The sequence below is a fragment of the Asterias rubens genome, chromosome 17 (genome assembly GCF_902459465.1).
Source record: "Asterias rubens chromosome 17, eAstRub1.3, whole genome shotgun sequence".
In the NCBI taxonomy this organism is placed as follows: Eukaryota; Metazoa; Echinodermata; class Asteroidea; order Forcipulatida; family Asteriidae; genus Asterias; species Asterias rubens.
In genome coordinates, this window is record NC_047078.1 from 2,980,071 (window position 1) to 3,001,161 (window position 21,091).

At 38.4% G+C, this 21,091-nt stretch overlaps 2 protein-coding genes across 2 annotated transcripts in view; one reads left to right on the plus strand and one right to left on the minus strand.

Annotated features, from left to right (window-relative positions):
• The window catches only part of LOC117301628 (transmembrane protein 145-like), a 28,374-nt gene extending 27,143 nt beyond the window's left edge, over positions 1-1,231 (minus strand). Inside the window, exon 1 of the mRNA XM_033785649.1 lies at positions 1,017-1,231. Within this exon, the coding sequence (XP_033641540.1) occupies positions 1,017-1,142 (126 nt within the window). The 5' untranslated portion in view covers positions 1,143-1,231. The remainder of the gene's footprint in view (positions 1-1,016) is intronic.
• A 14,639-nt stretch (positions 1,232-15,870) lies between these two features.
• Positions 15,871-21,091, plus strand: part of LOC117301710 (gamma-aminobutyric acid type B receptor subunit 2-like) — a 50,580-nt gene continuing 45,359 nt past the window's right edge. Inside the window, exon 1 of the mRNA XM_033785734.1 lies at positions 15,871-16,002. Coding sequence (XP_033641625.1) covers positions 15,871-16,002 — 132 coding nt within the window. The remainder of the gene's footprint in view (positions 16,003-21,091) is intronic.

Sequence of the window (21,091 nt, forward strand, 5' to 3'; positions counted from 1 at the left end):
TTAGGATAATTACAACTAGTCTAGACTCTATTGACCATTTCTACCTCCATGGTTGGTCTATGTTTTTTAGTTAAAAGTTAATGCAATTCATACAATACAACAAGATTTAATTACATAGTGACCTCAGGTTGAGGCCATCTGACCTATGTCGATCTGCTGAAAAAGGACCATCGGATTTGTTAAAGCTAGAGAAGTATCCACATGTATTGGGGACAGGAGGACCTGGAGAAACCTCAGCCGAGATATCATTGACCGAGGACATCACTCGAAATAGAAGACCTCAAATAATCTTGTTTACCGTTCAACTGTGTCCCTGCGACTATGCCAGTGCGTGGATAGCCTTCGCCTCAGAAAACTTGTCGTATCCTGCCACCATTTTTTTACCTTTATTTTTTTTAATCTTTAGTTAGTTAAATATTATTTAAGGAAAAGTTTCCGTACGGCACCACCACTTTTTTATACAAAATGAGATAGTATCTAATTTACCTCAATGAGATATCCTTTTTTGTAAAAATGAGTGGAAAAGTGGTGGCATTTGTGGAAACTTATCCTTATTTTGTTTTATAACAAATGAAAAACTGGATTTTATAAGGAAATTTGTAGGATGGAAAATTTTCCCCTGTCAAATCTGTAGACAAACTGGCTTGTATTAAATAACATTGGAAATGTTATAAAAAAATGACAACATTAATCCTAACACAAAAATGCAACAAGTATGAAGTAAAACATAACTGGTAAAATTTGTGTTTACATCAGACTTCCCCCTTTCCTTAAAGGTAGTGTTTGCTTCCCAACAGTCAAATGAGCTTACAGTACAGCGCAGTTACACTTTTACTGACTATTATTTGGTGACGTTCATTGAAAAGTTGGCAGTCATATTATTTTCCCCTCAGGAATGTGAAATTCGTACACGTGACATGCCGTACAAACTCAGTTCATTTCAACTTCACAACATTTCATTCAACCAATGTTCAGCTCGTCGCAATCGTAATCAACAAACACATCAATCTACTCACATCAAATGACTCAATTGTTCCTTCCATATACAGAGCACTAGAGTTGGGCACAAAAACCACCAACAAAACGACCGTTACGCACAACGGCAACAGCTTTCTCCACTTCCAGTCACAGAAGTCCGCCATTTTGTCTTCAAATGAACTGAAGACTTCCTTCGAGAAATAAAAGCACAATGCTCGACTGTTATGCAAATATTTCTTCCATGGTTGCCGATGGTTGTGTTTCGATAGTGTGGGAAGTACGGGTACCAGATCATTTAGGGGACACGGCCAGGCACAACGTACGTGACGCACTGTTTACTATCACTCGGCAACTGACTACACAGCTTACACAATGATTAAAGAACGTGTAGTTGGGGTTGACCATCGGCTGTATTTTTGTATAATGCCCAAAATAGCTGGGCCAAATAGATTTATTAAAATAGATGGAAATTTGAATCGGGGATAAAGAAAATTAATTTTGGCTTCTTACAAAAAAAAATTACAGAAACTTGTATTCCCTGTTCCTATACATTATTTTGTTAGGCTGCCTTCACCGTACATGCTGTGTATTTTTTTCTCGTGACTCACACCTGCCAACCATGTTTCACAGGTTGCTATTCCACCCAGTTATTATTATTGGTTGACCACTCAAGCATAACAGCACTGTGTGTGACTATTTTGTCTGCTCTATCTGTACCATTCCAACGACGATTGAGATTATAGTTTGATTTTTTGTTCTAATTAATCATAATTATATGTTGCCGAGGTTTATATAGGGTCCCAGACCCCCCCCCCCCTTTTCCCGGGTAGATCTTGGACCCCCCCCCCCCGGACTTGAGGTCTTCACATCAACAATTTGCATTCATAATTTGTTATATAAATTGTTTTTTCTTGTCATAGCAGCTTGCATAAAAACTCCCCATCACAATTAAAGACAGTGGACACTATTGGTAATTGTCAAAGACTAGCATTCACAGTTGGTGTATCATTCCTCCATGGTGTATCTCTCAACATCATGCATAAAATAACTAACCTGTGAAAATTTGAGCTCAATCGGTCATCGAAGTTACGAGATAATAATGAAAGAAAAAAACACCCTTGTCACACGAAGTTGTATGCGTTTAGATGGTTGATTTCGAGACCTCAAATTTTAAACTTGAGGTCTCGAAATCAAATTCGTGGAAAATTACTTCTTTCTCGAAAACTATGGCACTTCAGAGGGAGCCGTTTCTCACAATGTTTAACACCACCAACCTCTCCCCATTACTCGTTACCAAGTAAGGTTTTATGCTAATGATTATTTTGAGTAATTACCATAATAGTGTCCACTGCCTTTAAACAGAGAAAATTCTTCCCGAAAGTGGAATACAACACTCACGCTTGGTCCACATAGTCATGTTATGGTTTTACGCAATTGTTTCCTCCCTCCACTTACAGTTAGGGTGTTCGTTAGAACTTCTTCTTTTTTTCGGCACGCCCAACCAAACTTTTATATACGACGAACTATCTTCTTCTGATAGCGCCCTTCTCTTGAACCAACCCCCTCCAGGTCATTATTAATATAATTTCATACAGTGGAGGACAGAATTTCCGCGGGACAAATTTTCCCATAGGACACCGACCGATTGAATCAGCCCAATTTTCAAAACTGTCCACATAGGGGACCGTAATCGTTCATTTATTACAACGTTGTTATAATTAACCCCCCCCCCCCGAACTTGCACAGGTTTGTTATTTTATGCATATGTTGAGATACACCAACTGTGAAGACTAATCTTTGACAATTACCAATAGTGTCCACTGTCTTTTAATAATGTTTTATATAATAACTTCACAACAACAACATTGTACACGGGCACTATAATAATGGAGTTATATTATGCTGATAGATTTTGCAAAATAGTTATACTAGCGACCGAACGTCGCGTTTGACAAAGAACGATGGGGGAAATGGTTTATATCAGATAATAGACTCTAAAGTTATTACAATGTACTCACCTTCGAGACAAGTACGAACCATTCAGGTGAACAAAGAACAACAACAAAAACAGAGCGGTAATTAAAATGTTTTACAAACTAATTTATTGTTATTAAGTTTTTAATTCTAGAGGCCGTTCAGAGAAAAAAAAAACTGTCATCAAAATAGACCTTGCTCATAAAAAGGGTAAACATTCATTATACATGTTTTACTCGACAAATTATATTGAATTGAAGGATGATTAGAATTGAAATCAACTGTGAAAATTGTAAGCCACGGCTTGAACTCAATTAATCAGTGTAAGTGGAGAGAGAGGAATGGGACGCAAAAAATGCATTAGACGCTGCGGGTGACTCGAACGCACGGCATTAAAGGCACTGGACATCTTTGGTAAATTTGTCAAAGACCAGTGTTCTCACGTGGTGTATCTCGACACCGCAAAAAAATAACAAACTTTTGACAATTTGGACTCAATTGATCGTCGACGAAGTTGCGAGAGAAGTATGAAAGAAAAAACCCCCTTTGTCACATGAAGTCGTGTGCGTTAAGATGGTTGATTTCGAGACCTCAAATTCTAAATCTGAGGTCTCGAAATCAAATTCGTGGAAAATTACTTCTTTCTCGAAAATTATGTCACTTCAGAGGGAGCCGTTTCTCACAATGTTTTATACCATCAACCTTTCCCATTACTCGTCACCAAGTCAGGTTTTATGCTAATAATTATTTTGAGTAATTACCAATGGTGTCCAATGCCTTTAAAAGGTTTCAGTGGACTAATGAGAGAAGAGGGCTTAATGAGACAGAAATATGCACTAGAGGTTGGAAGCGAGATCAATAACCACTATGAAAAAAATAAGATTATAACATTGAACAAAAGGTTTGGGTGTACCCAGAGCATCTTCGGGGGAAAGGTTGTTATTGAAAACACCACTTCACAATCATTTGGAGAGTTTGCGTAACCATAAGAGAATAATAGGGTTTGGAAAAGGCAGGAAGGAGTGGGGCTAGGGAACTAAAGGTTTAATACAACTTAAACTTTACCATTACGTAAGTTAAAGTAGTCCTAGTAAATTCACTAAGTTTAACTGAAGTCATATAATAGTATCGAGTGATAGGTAGACAAAATTAAGACAGTTTGGTTATTTCTCTTTTTGGAAGATGTTAGGGGGCTCTGAAAAGAACCGGTTGGTTTTGACGCGTACACATTCAACGTCTATTTGAAGATGATGAACTTTGTGATAGCCTTGATTCGTGATGCACTTGCTTTATCACTTTGTAGATGTAGGTCCTTTATATTTCTACGTCTTTTCTTGTTGCCATAATGGTAATGTTCCCTTAGCCTGACAGGCCTTCTTCCGTCCCTCTCCACTTGGATTTGATGACATGGTTGTATTCGGTTGTTCGCAAAATTTGCAGAATGACGATTATCAAAAATATCTGGCCTTAAATACTTATCCCGTATGTAAATTACGATCCTGCGAAGATTTTTAGTAATTGTGAGGGGAATTTTCCGCGGGCGATATGATATTTAAACAGAGTATGAAAGATTAAAATAATCCCCGTTATAGTAAAAATAATACATGTCATTTTTAGTATATGGAGAGACTATTGTAAACATTCCTATACTCCTTTTTCTTTAAATTTAAAGTTAAATGCGTTGAATTGAATCTTAAGAGTGTCAAACGTCTTGAGCCATTTTACAAACAAACTAAGTTTTTTAAATATTGCGAGAAAAAATTGTGCGCTACCATGGCTAACGGAAATTATTATCGTTCAGTGTTGCCTCCCATGAATAAGTCAATACATGTGTTGCGTTGCATGAGTCAGCAAAACCAGGAAAGTTTACATGCCGCTATTAATACATTTATCTTCCCCAGTAACGGACCATCAATTGAACAAAGAGTAACTTTTAGTGTTTAAAACCACCATGCAATTGCAAGTCGAATATAAAGTGAGCTTAGTTTCGTATTATTTTAGTGTTTATAAAACAAGTTGTCATTGGAATGATAACGACCCCATAAATTGGGGTTACATGTAACGCGTACAAGTTTGAAGTTGAAGTTTGCAGGTTTGGAATTTAGTACTGTTTTCTTTAAGTTTTCAGTTTGTATTATGTACTTAAATTCGTTAGTTTTTAGATTTCAGTTGGCATTTGGAATTGTTTATTTTATTATTATTAATAATGTATTACGATAACATTTACTTGTATAATATGTTATTATTAATGGTTTATTAAGTTTTCAAGTTTCGAGTTAGGTCTAGTATTCGTTTATCCTTGAAATCTGTAATAGTAAACTTTTAAAAAAAGTTTTACGTTAGTTGTAGGTTGCAGTTTGAAGTCTTTAAGCTTTTAGCTGGTTAAATTGCTTGTTTTTTTAGTTTCGAGTTCAGTATGTTTTTCTTTTAGTTTTTTAGTTTGTAGGTTGTCTTTCAAGTTTTGCCAGGCTGTAAGTTTTTTAAGATATGAGTTTAGTTTTCGTTTTCCCATTAGTTTTTATGTAGTTTGCAGTTTTTAGTAATATTTTGTTTTTCTGGAATAGTTTGTAGGCTTAAGTTTTTAGGCTTTTAATTTTTTTTTTTTTTTTTTTTTTTGGTTTATAGTTTGCAGCTTGTGGATTGCAGTTTCAAGTTTTTTTGAGATTTCAAGTGTTTAGGTTTTAAAATTTTGAATTTAGTTTTTACTTCTTTTTTTAGTTTTTATTTATTAATCTTTGTAGTTTGCAGTTTTCAGTACGTATTTTTGTTGTTTGTAGTTTGTTTTTACAGCTTTTAGTGGTTTAGTTTTTAAGATTTGAGTGGTTTTTTTTCTTGTTTTTTTTCTTTAGTTTTTTTTCTTCTGTAGTTTGCAGCTTTGCGGTTTTTTATGTTAGTTTATTGTTGATAGTGTACAGTTTGTAGTTTGTAGTTAGTTTTTAGTTGTTTAGTTTTATAGTTTTTAAGTTTTTGAGTTCAGTTTTTTTCCAGGTTTGTTTGTATTTGTAGCTTCAATTTCTTTTTTAGTTTTATAGTTTTTAAGCTTTGAATTCAGTATTTTTGCTTTAGCTTTTACTTTGAGGTTTACATTTTGATAGTCTTTTTTTTGTTTTCAGTTTTCGGCTTTTATCTTTTAGTATTTAGTTGTGAGAGGTTTGCAAGTGTCTGCGCTTTGAACCAACTGTTTTTGGACTGCATCGATGTTTTTTATACTGAACCTACACGTTGTACCATAATAATGTGATGTTTAGTTGAATATTCCTCATCATGTCGTTGACTATAGTATAGTGTTTCGTTGTATTACTGATATTGTTTCATGTGTTTCTTTTTTTAGTTTCTCGATAGACCTAAACTTTAATATTTTTGTCTGTAAAATTGTGTACATGCCTTTTGAAAATTTTTAGTTTTAAATCACATTTTTGTTTATTGATTTGTTTTATGTTGCAGTCCTTGTACATGTTCGTTTTTGTTATACTTATAATATGTAGCGTTTGTTTATGTGGCCACATTATTCCTTAAATGAATTCCTAAACGTCAGAAGCACGTCAAGCTAACTACTGATATAAATTTAAACAAAGTGATGAGACAATCACATACAAAAAAACCGCTGAAACCAAACTTTTTGTTTTTACAATAATTAATAAGCACTCATGTGAATGATGATGAGTAAGTTTCAGTTTCGGACACAAGTTAGTGATGTATCTGGTGTTAGCAAAAAACAACAAACAGTGTCTTTCATTCGTAATGAAGATGAAGTCATTAATTTTTTACCACAGAAAATAACTGTATGTAATAAAAAGGTTGTCTTTTTATAATATCGACAAGCATTCAACAGTCGGTTCCATTCAACATTGGAAGCTACGGTCTTGTTGTGCACAGCATAGACTCTTTTCGTTTAAGGGCCTGGCCAAATTTAATCCTTTAGCAAATAGTGGGGGAACACTAATCGATTCGTCAACAATAGGGGTACATGACCCAACGGGCAAAAATTGTTGTAGATCCAATGCTGCAGGTATAGACATGTGGCAACTCTACCGATTGTGTACGTGTATAAATCATGGAATAATGTCCGGATGCGGTTTTTCGGTCGAAAAGAAGCACACATTTTTCTATTATCAGTTTGTGTAAGAAGTATCGGGAGAAACAATGACATAGTATTATTAGAGATCGAAGAACCTACTACGATGCCGTCGTTATAAACATGGAGCTACGGTAACGTGTTGGTTTTTTCATGCGCACCATCTGAATTTGGTGAGTTTATTTTATATGCTACTCGTAATGATGTGTAACTAAACAGTCTTGAGATGGACTGTGTAGACAGTTAAGCTCGTTTAATAACTTTAAAAGAAACGTTCGTGTTTAGTATCGTATACCGAATTTTTGTCTCAATAAGTTGAGAACTGAAATTTGTTTTTCTCACTTGCTAAAAGTAACATCCAAATATTTGACTGTACGCGTTACATGTAACCCAAAGTTATGGGGGTCGTTATCATTCCAATGATAACTTGTTTTATAAACACTAAAATAATACAAAACTAAGCTCACTTTATATTCGACTTTTAATTGCATGGTGGTTTTAAACACTAAAACCGGAAAATTCCCCTCACAATTACTAAAAATCTTCGCAGGATCGTAATTTACATACGGGATAAGTATTTAAGGCCAGATATTTTTGATAATCGTCATTCTGCAAATTTTGCGAACAACCGAATACAACCATGTCATCAAAGCCAAGTGGAGAGGGACGGAAGAAGGCCTGTCAGGCTAAGGGAACATTTCCATATGGCAACAAGAAAAGACGTAGAAATATAAAGGACCTACATCTACAAAGTGATAAAGCAAGTGCATCACGAATCAAGGCTATCACAAAGTTCATCATCTTTAAATAGACGTTGAATGTGTACGCGTCAAAACCAACCGGTTCCTTTCAGAGCCCCCTAACATCTTCCAAAAAGAGAAATAACCAAACTGTCTTAGTTTTGTCTACCTATCACTCGATACTATTATATGACTTCAGTTAAACTTAGTGAATTTACTAGGACTACTTTAACTTACGTAATGGTAAAGTTTAAGTTGTATTAAACCTTTAGTTCCCTAGCCCCACTCCTTCCTGCCTTTTCCAAACCCTATTATTCTCTTATGGTTACGCAAACTCTCCAAATGATTGTGAAGTGGTGTTTTCAATAACAACCTTTCCCCCGAAGATGCTCAGGGTACACCCAAACCTTTTGTTCAATGTTATAATCTTTTTTTTTTTTCACAGTGGTTATTGATCTCGCTTCCAACCTCTAGTGCATATTTCTGTCTCATTAAGCCCTCTTCTCTCATTAGTCCATTTCCAATCACGCTCTCCTGAGCATATTGTTAGGGCTTGTTACTTAGGAGGGGGAACCCGGGGTCTAAGATTCATTTTGCAACGATGGATGCTGACGGTAACTGCACGAGCTGGATGGTATTTGCATACAACAGTTTTAATTTTAGTATCGCCGACAAAACCAACCATGTAGCGTTGCTAGAAGGCCAACGTCAACGCTGCAATTAACTACATAGGATCTCGTTGGCCATCAAGACCAGGGAGTACGAAGAAGACGTCGACGACATAACCATCGAGTCGGCAATGGTCCAGGCAGCCTTTGTTTCCAACACTGCTTACTTCAACTACCTGGAGAGTTTGCCAAAGGGTTTCGAAAAAAGGAGGCAGATTCGCAGCGCCCTCAACCCTTCGCCAGGCTCTAAATCAGGTTGGTTAAAGTACGTACGTGCCTTAGCAGCACATGCAAGATCCCAACCTCGAGACCCCGCCTCAAGACGAGCAGCTGCAAGGCGCAAAGCACACCGAGAAGGCGCTAAACGTAGGAGAGAAGAGGCTGAACGGATGGAGTTAGCTAGGAATTTCGCCAGGAAGTATGGGTTGCCGAAGCATTTTTATGCATGCAACACCGGCTATTTTAAGAGCCACCACATTTTCAAAAGAGAGATTTAACCACTGTCTGTTATACACTAGTCTCATTAAGCCCTCTTCTCTCATTAGTCCATTTCCAATCACGCTCTCCTGTGCATATTGTTAGGGCTTGTTACTTAGGAGGGGGTACCCGGGGTCTAAGATCTATTATTTATGTTATACACAGGTTTAACTGTAAAAACAAAAAATGCGTTTACTTTTTTTTTTTTTTATGTTTTTTTAATGTTTTTTTTTAAATTTTGATTTTATACTATATATTAATTTTTTTATTTTGATTATTTTTATATATACGTATATATATATTTTTTTAAATAATTTCTCTATATATATATATATTTTTTTTTCCCTGCATATTTCTGTCTCATTAAGCCATTCCCTCTCATTGGCACATTTCACATTAAACTCACAACACTCTCATGCATATTTCTGTCTCATTAAGCCCTCCCCTCTCATTGGCCCATTGTTTGACCTCATCCATAGTCATATGACCTCCCTTATCATTATTCATTTATGCCCATATTCATGCCTTATGAATACTATAGCAATACACTGTCTCATTAAGACTCATACCATACTTTATTATGCTAATTTAAGCCTTGAATCCTATTGTATTTGTGCATTATGAATAATATAACAATAGATTGTCTCATTAGACCCAACACACTACTGCCAGGGCAAGGTCGGTTATGCGCTGGATATTTTGCAGCATAGACTGGTCCGCTGTCACAATGGGAATTCCCCATTGACTCGTACAACAAAAACGAGCCTAACGCTGTCGTGTATTTCATCTTCACTACCTTATGGAGACCAAGGACAAAACAAAAGAAGGGAAAATTAAAGTCCTCCATAGGGAAATAAAGACCTCGCCGCTCCACAAGGGATTTTGTGTACAAAGTCGATGGGAAAATCTTTAGTACGGTGACAACGGAAAGAACAAACGATACGTCTAGTCTCCACATGGATGCAAAAAATAATGGGAATGCGTGTACTAATTTAAAGGCAGTAGACCCATCAATCGTCATAGGCTGCTGCCCGTTGACGCAACAACCGCTCACTTCTCTTTGGTTGTGTGGCTGGTGCAGGAGTGATTTTACTTCGCTGTAGGGCAGCCGCAGTGACTTCAGCCGTGCTGAGGCCACTCCACCAGGGCCCAATTTCATAGAGCTGCTAAGCACCAACATTTGCTTAGCATGACATTTTTTCCTCGATAAAAACAGGATTACCAACCAAGTTTCCATGTGTTGCATATTGCTTGTTGCTTGTTACTGGTATTCAGCTGTTGTTTGCTTATCCTGAAAATCTCATGAAAATTTGGTTGGTAATCCTGTTTTTAGTAAGGAAGAAATTTCATGCTTAGCAAATTTTTGTGCTTAGCAGCTCTATGAAATTGGGCCCTGTTGAGTCCGTCGATCCAACGGAGTTTTGGTCTTCCAACCCAAGCACTGCTGCACTATTGGTAATTACTCAAAACAATTATTAGCATAAAACCTTAATTGGTATTACGATAGTATAAAACATTGTGAGAAACGGCTCCCTCTGAAGTAAAGTAGTTTTCGAGAAAGAAGTAATTTTCCCACGAATTTGATTTCGAGACCTCAGATTTAGAATTTGAGGTCTCGAAATCAACCATCTGAAAGCACACAACTTCGTGTGACAATGGTGTTTTTCTTTTATAGTTATCTCGCAACTTCGACGACCAATTGAGCTCAAATGTTCACAGGCAATTACCAATAGTGTCCACTATCTTTACCACATCTAACACATACACAGGTCCGCCCCTGGAATGTTCAAACACTATCCCTAGACCATCATGATTGCTGTCAGTCAGTTTATCCATCGGTATTATTATGCTAGGATACTGAGACAAACATTGTCAGTTGTCAAAATGAACGTCCCAAATTAATATACCTTGTTATGACGCATTGATTTTGAGAAAGGTTGTTTGTGTTTTCTCCACAGCTAACGGCTTTCTCTTTTCTGCGTCATTCGTCTTATAATCGTTATAAGAACGAATCAATTCACTATTGTGATTAACTTACTCAAAGAAATGAAATGCCAACTTGTGGTACACGTGGCATTGTTTCTTTATGCTTATGGTATAACGCTTTAGGTAATTTGCTTTGGGTCAGGTTTTAGATAAACGTACCTCGATGTTTTCCCCTGTTTAGAAGAGTGCTGATTCTGAGAAGTGGTCATTTTGTATAACAAAATCCACTCCCTGGTGTAAAGGTGTGAATTCTTATAATGACGTACAATGACTTAGGAGTGCGGGCAGCAATGAACCCATTGGCTGACTTCATGAATGGCTTTTCGATTGGTTGATTTTATGATTTCCTTTTCTTCATTGGCTGATTTCATGATTGGCCTTTCCCATCCACACGTGATCTCGAAGCACCTGCTAGTTATTATAAGTCGTAGCAATTGGGGTTTAGAGCACATTACAGCGTTAAGTGCACCTGTGGTATTTCACGCTGGAAATATCCCTGTCAAATATAGTTGATTTACATGAGGTGCGACAGTGCACTGGTAGGACAGCGTTGTTGTATTTTTTTCACGCTGGGTATTGCATCCTGTCAAATTATATACATAGTTGATTTGCGTTGAGGGGCCACAGTGCACATTGTTTGCACAAGTGAGGCATTTTTTTCAATCTGGAAGTCTCCCTGTTAGCTGATTTGGAGTTGAGGCACCGAGGCTCACACGGGTGTCATTTTGCTATGGCTACGAATCATCAACCTTTTAGATTGTACATCACCACGTTGACCTTACTGACTCTCACCACCACAGGGACCCCGTCTCTCACCAACATCACCCTGGGGGGTCTGTTCAGCCTGGGGGGTTCCGGCTCCGACTGGGATGGTACAGCTATTCTGAAAGCGGCTGAGATGGCCTTGATGCACGTGAATAGCGATCCTGATGTACTGCCGGACTATTTCCTCAACATCGATACCAAAAACTCAAAGGTAAGATCCGTAGTTTCCGTAGTAAGATCACAAGTATTGTAGAAAAAAAAATCAATTTATAATAAGAACAATGAGCATTTCCAGCTATCTGTTGCCTACGGTGTTCTGTGCTGTGGCTACCAACATCAACCCATGCTACGTGTAGGGCCTATACATGCTACTCACATGTCATAACCACAGGGACTATTTCCTCAACACCGATACCAAAAATTCAAAGGTAAGTTCCATATTAAATATAGCTATTATACAACGTGTTCGAGAAGCAGGCATGCAAGGGCGCATTCAGCTGCCAGCCACATCAACCCATTATGACCACGGAGCACAGCCAAGATCGAAAGTGTTTGATTTTTTCCTGAGGTAGGAAAACCGGATAGTCTTGAAAACCCTCGTGGAACAGCAGAGAACCAACGCACAACTCAACTCACATATATGGCCCCGACCTGGAATCGAACCGGGGTGACCTTGGTGAGAGGCGAGCGCTTTACGCACAAGCCAACCGTGCCACTTAATTATGTATGTGTGTGCATAAATTTGCTTTCTTTTGTATTTAATTTCAATTTTTATTGTAAAGCGCATTGGTCTTTTTTGAAAATGCGCTACATTAAATCTTTATAATAAATAATAATAATATCCGCTGAAGGACCAACATTTGATATGCTATAGCCCACTCTCGAGGTGGAATGAAAATTTGTTTCAAATTTCTTCCTCCATTTTTTAAAGGATATATCTGTGGATCAGCAGAAAAATAAAGATTCAAGGAGATGTAAGAAAATAATCAGTGCGAACAGCGCGTTCTCATTGACACTGTCTGCTGAAAGACCGAAATTTGATATGCTAGCCCAAACCCGATATGGAATGAAAATTTGTTTCAAGTTTCTTCTTTTAAATTTTTGTTGAGGAATCTGCAGACCATCAGAAGAAACAAGTAAATCAATGAGATGTAAAAAATATGTTTTGATCAGTGTAAACAGCGCGTTTTGTTCTCCTTGCCAATTTTTTTTGCAAATCTTTAATATACTTCTTTAATGTGCTGTTTTTGTGTTTTTTATGTGTGTGCATAGATTTTCTTTCTTTTGTATTTAATTTCAATTGTTTTTTGTTGTTTCTGTTTTAAATGCGCTATAAATCTTTTCAATATAACAGTAATATTTAAAGCCATTATAGACTTTCGGTACAGAACAAAAGTTCACAGATTTACAAATAATTTACAGGGTTTACAGAAGGTAATGGTGAAAGACTTCTCTTGAAATATTATTCGATGAAATGCTTTACCTTTTGAGAAAACATTAAAACAATATCAATTCTCGATAGCGAGAATTACGGATTTATTTGAAACACATGTCATGACACGGCGAAACGTGCAGAAACAAGAGTGGGTTTTCCCACTATTTTCTCCCGACTCCGATGACCGATTGAGCCTAAATTTTTACAGGTTTGTTGTTTTATATATAAGTTGTGATACACGAAGTGTGGGACTTGGACAATATTGTTTACCGAAAGGGTCCAATGGCTTTAAAACAATTTGTTACAAAATAAAATAGGTACTTTGCCCTTAAAGACCGAAGTACAACATTACGGGTTGTGGCTGAACGAAGGTCAATAATGCTCTCTTACACATGCATCTATTACACCGTGGATTGTTACGAAGTACATGGGAAGAGGCATAACGTTTGAATTAACATCCATTAAAAAGGGGAGAAAGGTAAACTGAGCATGCTGCCACTGAAGCTAGTAATTTTTCCTTTATACAGGCAGGGTCGGCATCCAATAATGGCGGTGGCATTGCGTGATGACATTGTGCGCGCCAGAGGGTGAATTATTTTGGCGCAGATTAAATCCTCAGCGAAGCAAAATGCATGCCGGTGTGGCGGTTTCAGTCTTCCGCCGTGTTCAGTTTTCCGGGTGACGTAGTCGGACATATTAACACGTTGTTCGAACGGTTTTAGCTTTCCGACGTGTTCAGTTTTCCGGGTGACCTGTCAGATACCGCCGCGAGTACCCTGGCGAGTACTGTAGTTCTCTCAGCAGTTACCCCCAAATTGTTTATACGATTCTTTTCTGTGTACAGGTAGTCACATAATCTCTTGCCCCATCTTTACATGTATTCATGGGTACAACTTTAGGCAGGTCACACTCTGCTTGCATAACAAAACAACTCATACGATCCACGCGTACCGCACACCGGAACCAACACAAGCAAACATGTAATGGAGCCAATACGTGTATAACTGACTGCATTTCTGTATCCGTAGCAGCATCAAGCGCAAATTGTATTCAATTCTTAAAACCATTATACACTTTCGGAACAGAAAACAAAAAAAAAGTTCACAGATTTACAAATAACTTACAGGGTTTACAGAAGGTAATGGTGAAAGACTTCTCTTGAAATATTATTCGATGAAATGCTTTACTTTTTGAGAAAACATTAAAACAATTATCAATTCTCGATAGCGAGAATTACGGATTTGTTTAAAACACATGTCATGACACGGCGAAACGTGCGGAAACAAGGGTGGGTTTTCCCGTTATTTTCTCCCGACCCCGATGACCGATTGAGCCTAAATTCACAGGTTTGTTATGTTATAAGTTGTGATACACGAAGTGTGGGACTTGGACAATATTGTTTACCGAAAGGGTCCAATGGCTTTAAAACAATTTGTTACAAAATAAAATAGGTACTTTGCCCTTAAAGACCGAAGTACAACATTACGGGTTGTGGCTGAACGAAGGTCAATAATGCTCTCTTACACATGCATCTATTACACCGTGGATTGTTACGAAGTACATGGGAAGAGGCATAACCTTTGGACAATACTGATTACCGAAAGTGTCCAATGGCTTTAAGAGTTACATCAGCAGAATCACAAATAGGACTTTGAACAGTAACATTTGTACAATTGCGATTGCAGTAGTACGAGAACACTTTGAACCTGAGGGTAAATTCAAAGGCGATATCAGCTCAAACAATGCATACAAACGTTTACATATGAATCTACAGGCACATGTTTGGTAAACAACGGTGACTGTCCATTGGTGTAAAACATTCTGAAGTAGATTGCCTTACCAGTTAAAGTTAATATTAAACTAGCCTTGCTCAAGGCAGTCGAATTATTCACTTCGAAAAAAGACCGCCGCTGTATAAAAACCCACCCGTATTCACTGTGCGTAACATCGCACGACACGATGCCACCGTACACTATCCGCATGCGGAGGCCGTAAGGCCGACAGCCTCCACATGCGGGTAGTGGTACGAGTGCGGATGACTTGTGTGCACAGTAGTCGTACGATGTGACAAGGGTAGGTCATGCGGTGTGACCGCACGCACAGGGTATACGGGTGGGTTTACAGCGGCGTCTTTTCGGAGCAAATAATGCGACTGCCTTGAGCAAGGCTAATATTAAACTAACTAAAAAAAATGCACCTTTTCAAGCAATGCATGTTGACGACTAGCCATGCGTACAAATAGAGTACACAAGCTTGCCCGTTGTTGCCGATTTTGTATCTTTTGCCTAGTTTTATCTCTCTCATTATTATTAGACTTGTTGACAGGTCGTTTTTGCATATCATGCGACTCTCGCGTTGCTACTGTTGTCCGAAGAGACTGCTTCCAAGCGGGAAACTGCTTTTGCGCGAGATTACACTAGGGACATTATCGCAACAGCAGTAGCCTCGCAAGCCAGTAGTCTCGATACAAAGATCACGTCGCGAGATTTCAGCTCGACAAACGACTTGTCCACAAGTCTACAGTCATACAAACAGAGCTACGTGTAGCTTTGATTCAATGTTGCTGGCGTAGTGTGCCCCGGCCTGGTGCGCGGCACGATTCGGCAACAAAAACTGCACGAAACACGAACAACGTATACATTGTTTGTGCTGAACATTATACAGCGAGAACAGTATAGCACAGTCATGAGTACGGTCGTGTCTTCAACCTCGTGCGTGTGGCTCGTGCATGTACCGTACGTGTATCGTACCGTAAAGTAAAGCTACGTGCAGATGTTGTTCTCAACTCTCATCTCTACTACACAACAGCTACGCCCACTGGGACCTCACACCATACTCTTTTTAGACTACCCATTGTATGGTTGCAGCAAATTTTCCTTCCTCAAGACTAATTACTCTTTTCTGGTAAGTCTTTCATCACTTGAAACTTATAATAGGCCTAATTGATACCGTTAGTGGGAGTAGTAACTAGTAGTTAGGAACGTCAGGCGTCATGTCTGCAATTACGTACAATTATATCAACTGATGCGTCGACGTTATGAGTCGTCGCAGACTGACGGTCTTTGCTCAATCAGGCCTTGGCATTACAAGAATAGGGTTGTTTAATTTTTACATCATCGCACATACTAGTATTCATGCGCCCGAGCCTTGAAATTGCGATTGCGTGCTCGAATTACCAAAGGGGAATTCCCATGAAATGTTATACTACGTGTCATTAAACCATAGGCTAGGCCTGCGAATGAGCTCGAAGTTTGAGAAATAAAGCTAAATGGGAGTCAGATGACAATCATTAAAGTCACCTGGAAATAGATTTTTTTTCTCGCGACCCTGCACCCAAAAAGAACGGTCCGTCATCAATGCACGACCGAGGCAAAGACAGTTTTTTCGGCAAAGTGCAAAGGCTTAGGCCCCTCTTGGGAGAGCACTTGTGGTTCCAGCTCTGGTTGACCCAGAAAATGGTTTTAAATTTGATAGTTTCATTTTGGATGTTTGTAATTGGTACCCATTTCAAGGTAATTTTTTACACATTAATGTGTCAAATTACCCCAGGATTGAGTCGGGCCCAACGGGACAAGGAGCCAAGACGATTCTGACCGAAAGGTGATGTGCAATACTAAAAATAAATGTTCTTTATGTTTCGTTTCTAAATCTAAGTTCTAATGTGTCTTTATTTTTTCACACGTAGATAACATGGCGAGTGCATCTGCCGTACTACAGGAAATTGGTAAAGACTTTTTGGAATGTGGTATCTGTTTTGAACGGTACACAAATCCCAAAATCCTCAGTTGCGTTCACAGCTTCTGTGAAAAATGTTTGGTTCAATACTATGGCAACGATGTTGTAAAAACTTGTCCATTATGTCGGCAAGAGACACGACTACCAGTGCCAGGGGGCATCGGTGGCCTCAAGACCAACGGGTTCCTAATCACACTGAGGGAAAAAGTTGAGCTCCAGGAGAAGGTTGCCAAAACAACAGATGGAGCACGACGCACTTGTGAATTGTGTTCTGAGAACGAGGTTACACATCATTGTTTAAACTGCTATCAGAATATCTGCCAGAGCTGCATGAAAATTCACCCCCGGATCAAAGGTATGGCCGATCACATAGTCGGAACCTTGGAAAATATTTGCAAGGGGAAGGTGACTCTACCAAATGAACAAAAGGAGTACACGTGCATCAAGCACAAGGGTGAGATCAATCGATTCTACTGTGAGACATGTCATGTCTTGATTTGTCGTGACTGTGTTGTTGTAGAACATTGCAAACCCGAGCATCAGTACATTGATCGCGCGACAGCCTCTTCCAAATACAAGAAGGCTTGGAATGAAATCTTCCCCATATTCAGCAACGAAATCAAATATTTTGAGAAATGTTTAGAGAATAAATACCCTGCTCGGCAAGACTTCGAAAGGAAAATTGCACAAACAGTGCAGGAGGTAAAGATTGGAGCAGATCGGCTGAGGGACAAGGTGAACGCCGAAGAAGACCGACTTCTTGGAGAGATCCGGGTTCTTAAGGAGGATCGTACCACAGCAATTGAAGAACACATCAAATCAATGAAATCTTTGCTTCAGAGGAAACAACATACGCTGACCATCGCAAGAGATGTCACCAACAAAGGCTCAGAAAGCGACTTTCTGTCTTTATTTCCAATCATCAACCAAGACTTGACTTTCTTAACATGTTATGTCCCGCCTCAAATTGATGCAAATTTTCACTATCAGCGCCTCGATAAGACTGTGTCCATTGAACTAGGCTAACTAGATGTCGGAAGTAAGTGGGAGTTGCGTTGTGAAGTCGGTGGCGATTGGTGGAGGTCTTGGTCAGTGTCGTTTTGGGATGTAGCAGCTCTGCGGGGTGACAAGCTTGCAGGTACTACCACTGATGGACGAATGGTTATCTTCAACACTGCTGGTAAAGTTGCGAAAACTATAGAACTAGACGGACGTAAGTGTTCTGATAAAATATATTTCGATTTAATTAAATCGTGACTGAAAAAGAGAGAACATTTTACCAATTATGAAACTTTGAAGAAATTTATAAAGATATGGACTGATGATATCTGATGGTCGATTCACAACTGCGGGCGTTGTTTGGGTTTGATTGCGGGTCAAATTCAGCATGCACCAACATTTCACCGCTTTTAAAGTAAATTTATTACAGGCAAGCAATACAAACAATTAAAAACTTCTATGCAATCATTACAGGGTGTCTATTATATATATTTTTTCATTTCAGGTCATTGTGGCATTGCCTCTTTTCACTATGGCCCAGTGGTTACCGATGACAACGGGGGTGTTCAGATATACAATGAGGATTTCACGCTAGCTTCTCATCGGTTATACGAAGTCCCACCAGGTATAAACCAAAAGAAAAGGTACAGCACATGAATTGAATTAATCGCATCAACAAATTATTTCGTTACCACCAAATAATCATTCCTTCCGAAAAATACTCATTTTGTTTCCTCGTAATACTATTTCATCCCCTCAAACTATTATTTCGTTCCCCTGAAATAGCTACCATCGAATTGTTATTTCAAGGGAATGAAATAGTATTTCGAATGCACGTAACCAAATATTTCGAGGTAGCGACATATACTATAGGTTTTCTTTGTCAATTTCGGCAAATGGGCAGCCAATTTTAACCATCAAGCTATTCTATTTTGCGCGAAATGGAATGCTACTGAAAAGGGTAATTCGATTTCGTTTATGATTAGTTTCATGTAATGTTGCGTCATTCGATTGAACAAAATAATCACTCAATTTAAGAAATCATCAAAGCAGCATTCAATTTCGCAGACGCTTCTTGAGGCGTGTCTGTCACGAGAAAGAATGACGATTTACTAAATTGAACAGAATGCTAATTTGATTCGACTCAAAACGATATTGAATGGCAGAATTCTTAATTTGAAACGCAGTAACAACTGAAGAGGCAAAACAGCTTTTATCCGAATGGCAGAATTCTTAATTTGAAACGCAGTAACAACTGAAGAGGCAAAACAGCTTTTATCCGAACGCATGAAATTGAAATCGACTGCTCATTTGCCGAATTTGACCGAGAAAACATATATTTAGAGGTAACGAAATACTTTTTAGAGGGAACGAAAAGTTGAGCAGCTGCCGGTAGAGCCTTGTTTACCATTAAACTTCCAAGTATTATGACCAGCCTGTCACTGTTTGATGGTTTGTTTGTTCGCTGTGTATAGTTGATGTTTCTTTCTAATTAAATTAAATTAAATTGATACTATAGGTTTTCTCGGCCAATTTCAGAAAAAGAGCAGCCAATTTAACCATCAAGCTATTCTATTTCGCGGGAAATTGAATGCAACTGAAAAGGGTCATTCGATTTCGTTTTATGATTAGTTAAAATGTAATGTTGCGTCATTCGATTTAACAAAATAATCATTCAATTTAACAATTCATCAAAGCAGCATTCAAATTCGCAGTCGCTTCTTGAGGCGTGTGTGTCTCGAAAAAGAATGACGATACACTAAATTGAACATAGTGCTAAAGGAATTTGACTCGACTCAAAACGAAATTGAATGGCCGAATTCTGAATTTGAAACGCGGTAACAACTAGAGGCAAAACAGCTTTAATTCGAACACATGAAAATGAAATTGGCTGCTCATTTTGACCGAGAAAACCTATATACTATTTTAAGCTGAGTGAGAAGAGAACCGTTGATATCGGAACTAGTGAAACAGTATTTCGTTTTTAACTTTAGTTTTGTTTAATTGTCCCTTCAGAGGATCCATGTCCACGAAACTACGTTTCGCTGGCCACACGACGAGTATTTGTACAAGGAAAGACGGCACTTTACTAACAGGACATCCCAGAGAGAACATGATAAAAATACACCATCCTGATGGTAGGCAAACTCAGATTACCCGCATATCACTGAATACACGAGTGTTCTTGGCCATTGACTTCAAAGACAGAGTGGTTGTCAGTGGCTTTGATATAAACCAAGTTATTGTTATCGATGACCAAGGTGCTACCCTAGTCACCATCAAACCCACCATGAATGGTCAGCCTGTCAGCTACTGCAGGGGCGTATGCTGCGACAGCTCAGGTATCTACGTTGCGGTTGTCGAACTACTTGACTCTGATTCTGGTCAAAAGCATGGTTATGATGGCCATATCCATCGTTATGATGGTGATGGGAAGTTCCTCTCCTGTATAATTCAGGGTCTGAATCAACCAAATGGAATCACGCTCACGGAAGATGGTCAACACTTGGCAGTAGCAGACGATGATAAAGGAGTGACAGTTTACCAAAGAGTATAATATTTCGTCCACTGCATTATTTATTAAACTAATCAGTCAGAATGCTTGTTCGCCCCAAACAAGGCAAACTAGCCACCCTTGATGAGTATCTGCAAGAAGGATGAAAATAACTCTGGAATCTTAAAGGAACACGTTGCCTTAAAATCGGTCGAGTGGTCTTTGAAAAGCGTTTGTAACCGTTTGTTAATATCAAATGCATATGGTTGGAAAGATGTTGTAAAGGTATAATACAACGATTCACACAAACACGCCTCGAAGTTGCACAGTTTTCCTTTTACCTCGTCGACTAACACGGTCGACCATTAATATGGGAGTCAATTTTTTGACTTTCATATTGGCCGACCGTCTTAGTTCGCAAATTAAATGAAAACCACGCTATTTCGAGGCAAATTTGTGTGGATAATTGTATTCTACTTTTAAAACATCTTTCCAACCATACGCATTTTATAACAAACAGTTATAAACGCAGTTTTAAACTCTTCCGATCCAAGGCAACGTGTTCCTTTAATATGCTTACAAAATCACTAGAAAAATGTTATCAAACGGATTCTTAAAAAGGTTAAAGCATACATTAAGCTTCAATCCGATCCAAGGCAACGTGTTCCTTTAGGGTGGGATTGATATTCCTCTTAAAACAGTCGAGCTTGCAAATGAATCAGAAAAAAACATGAACTATTTCTGCAAAGTGTTCCCAAGAGATTC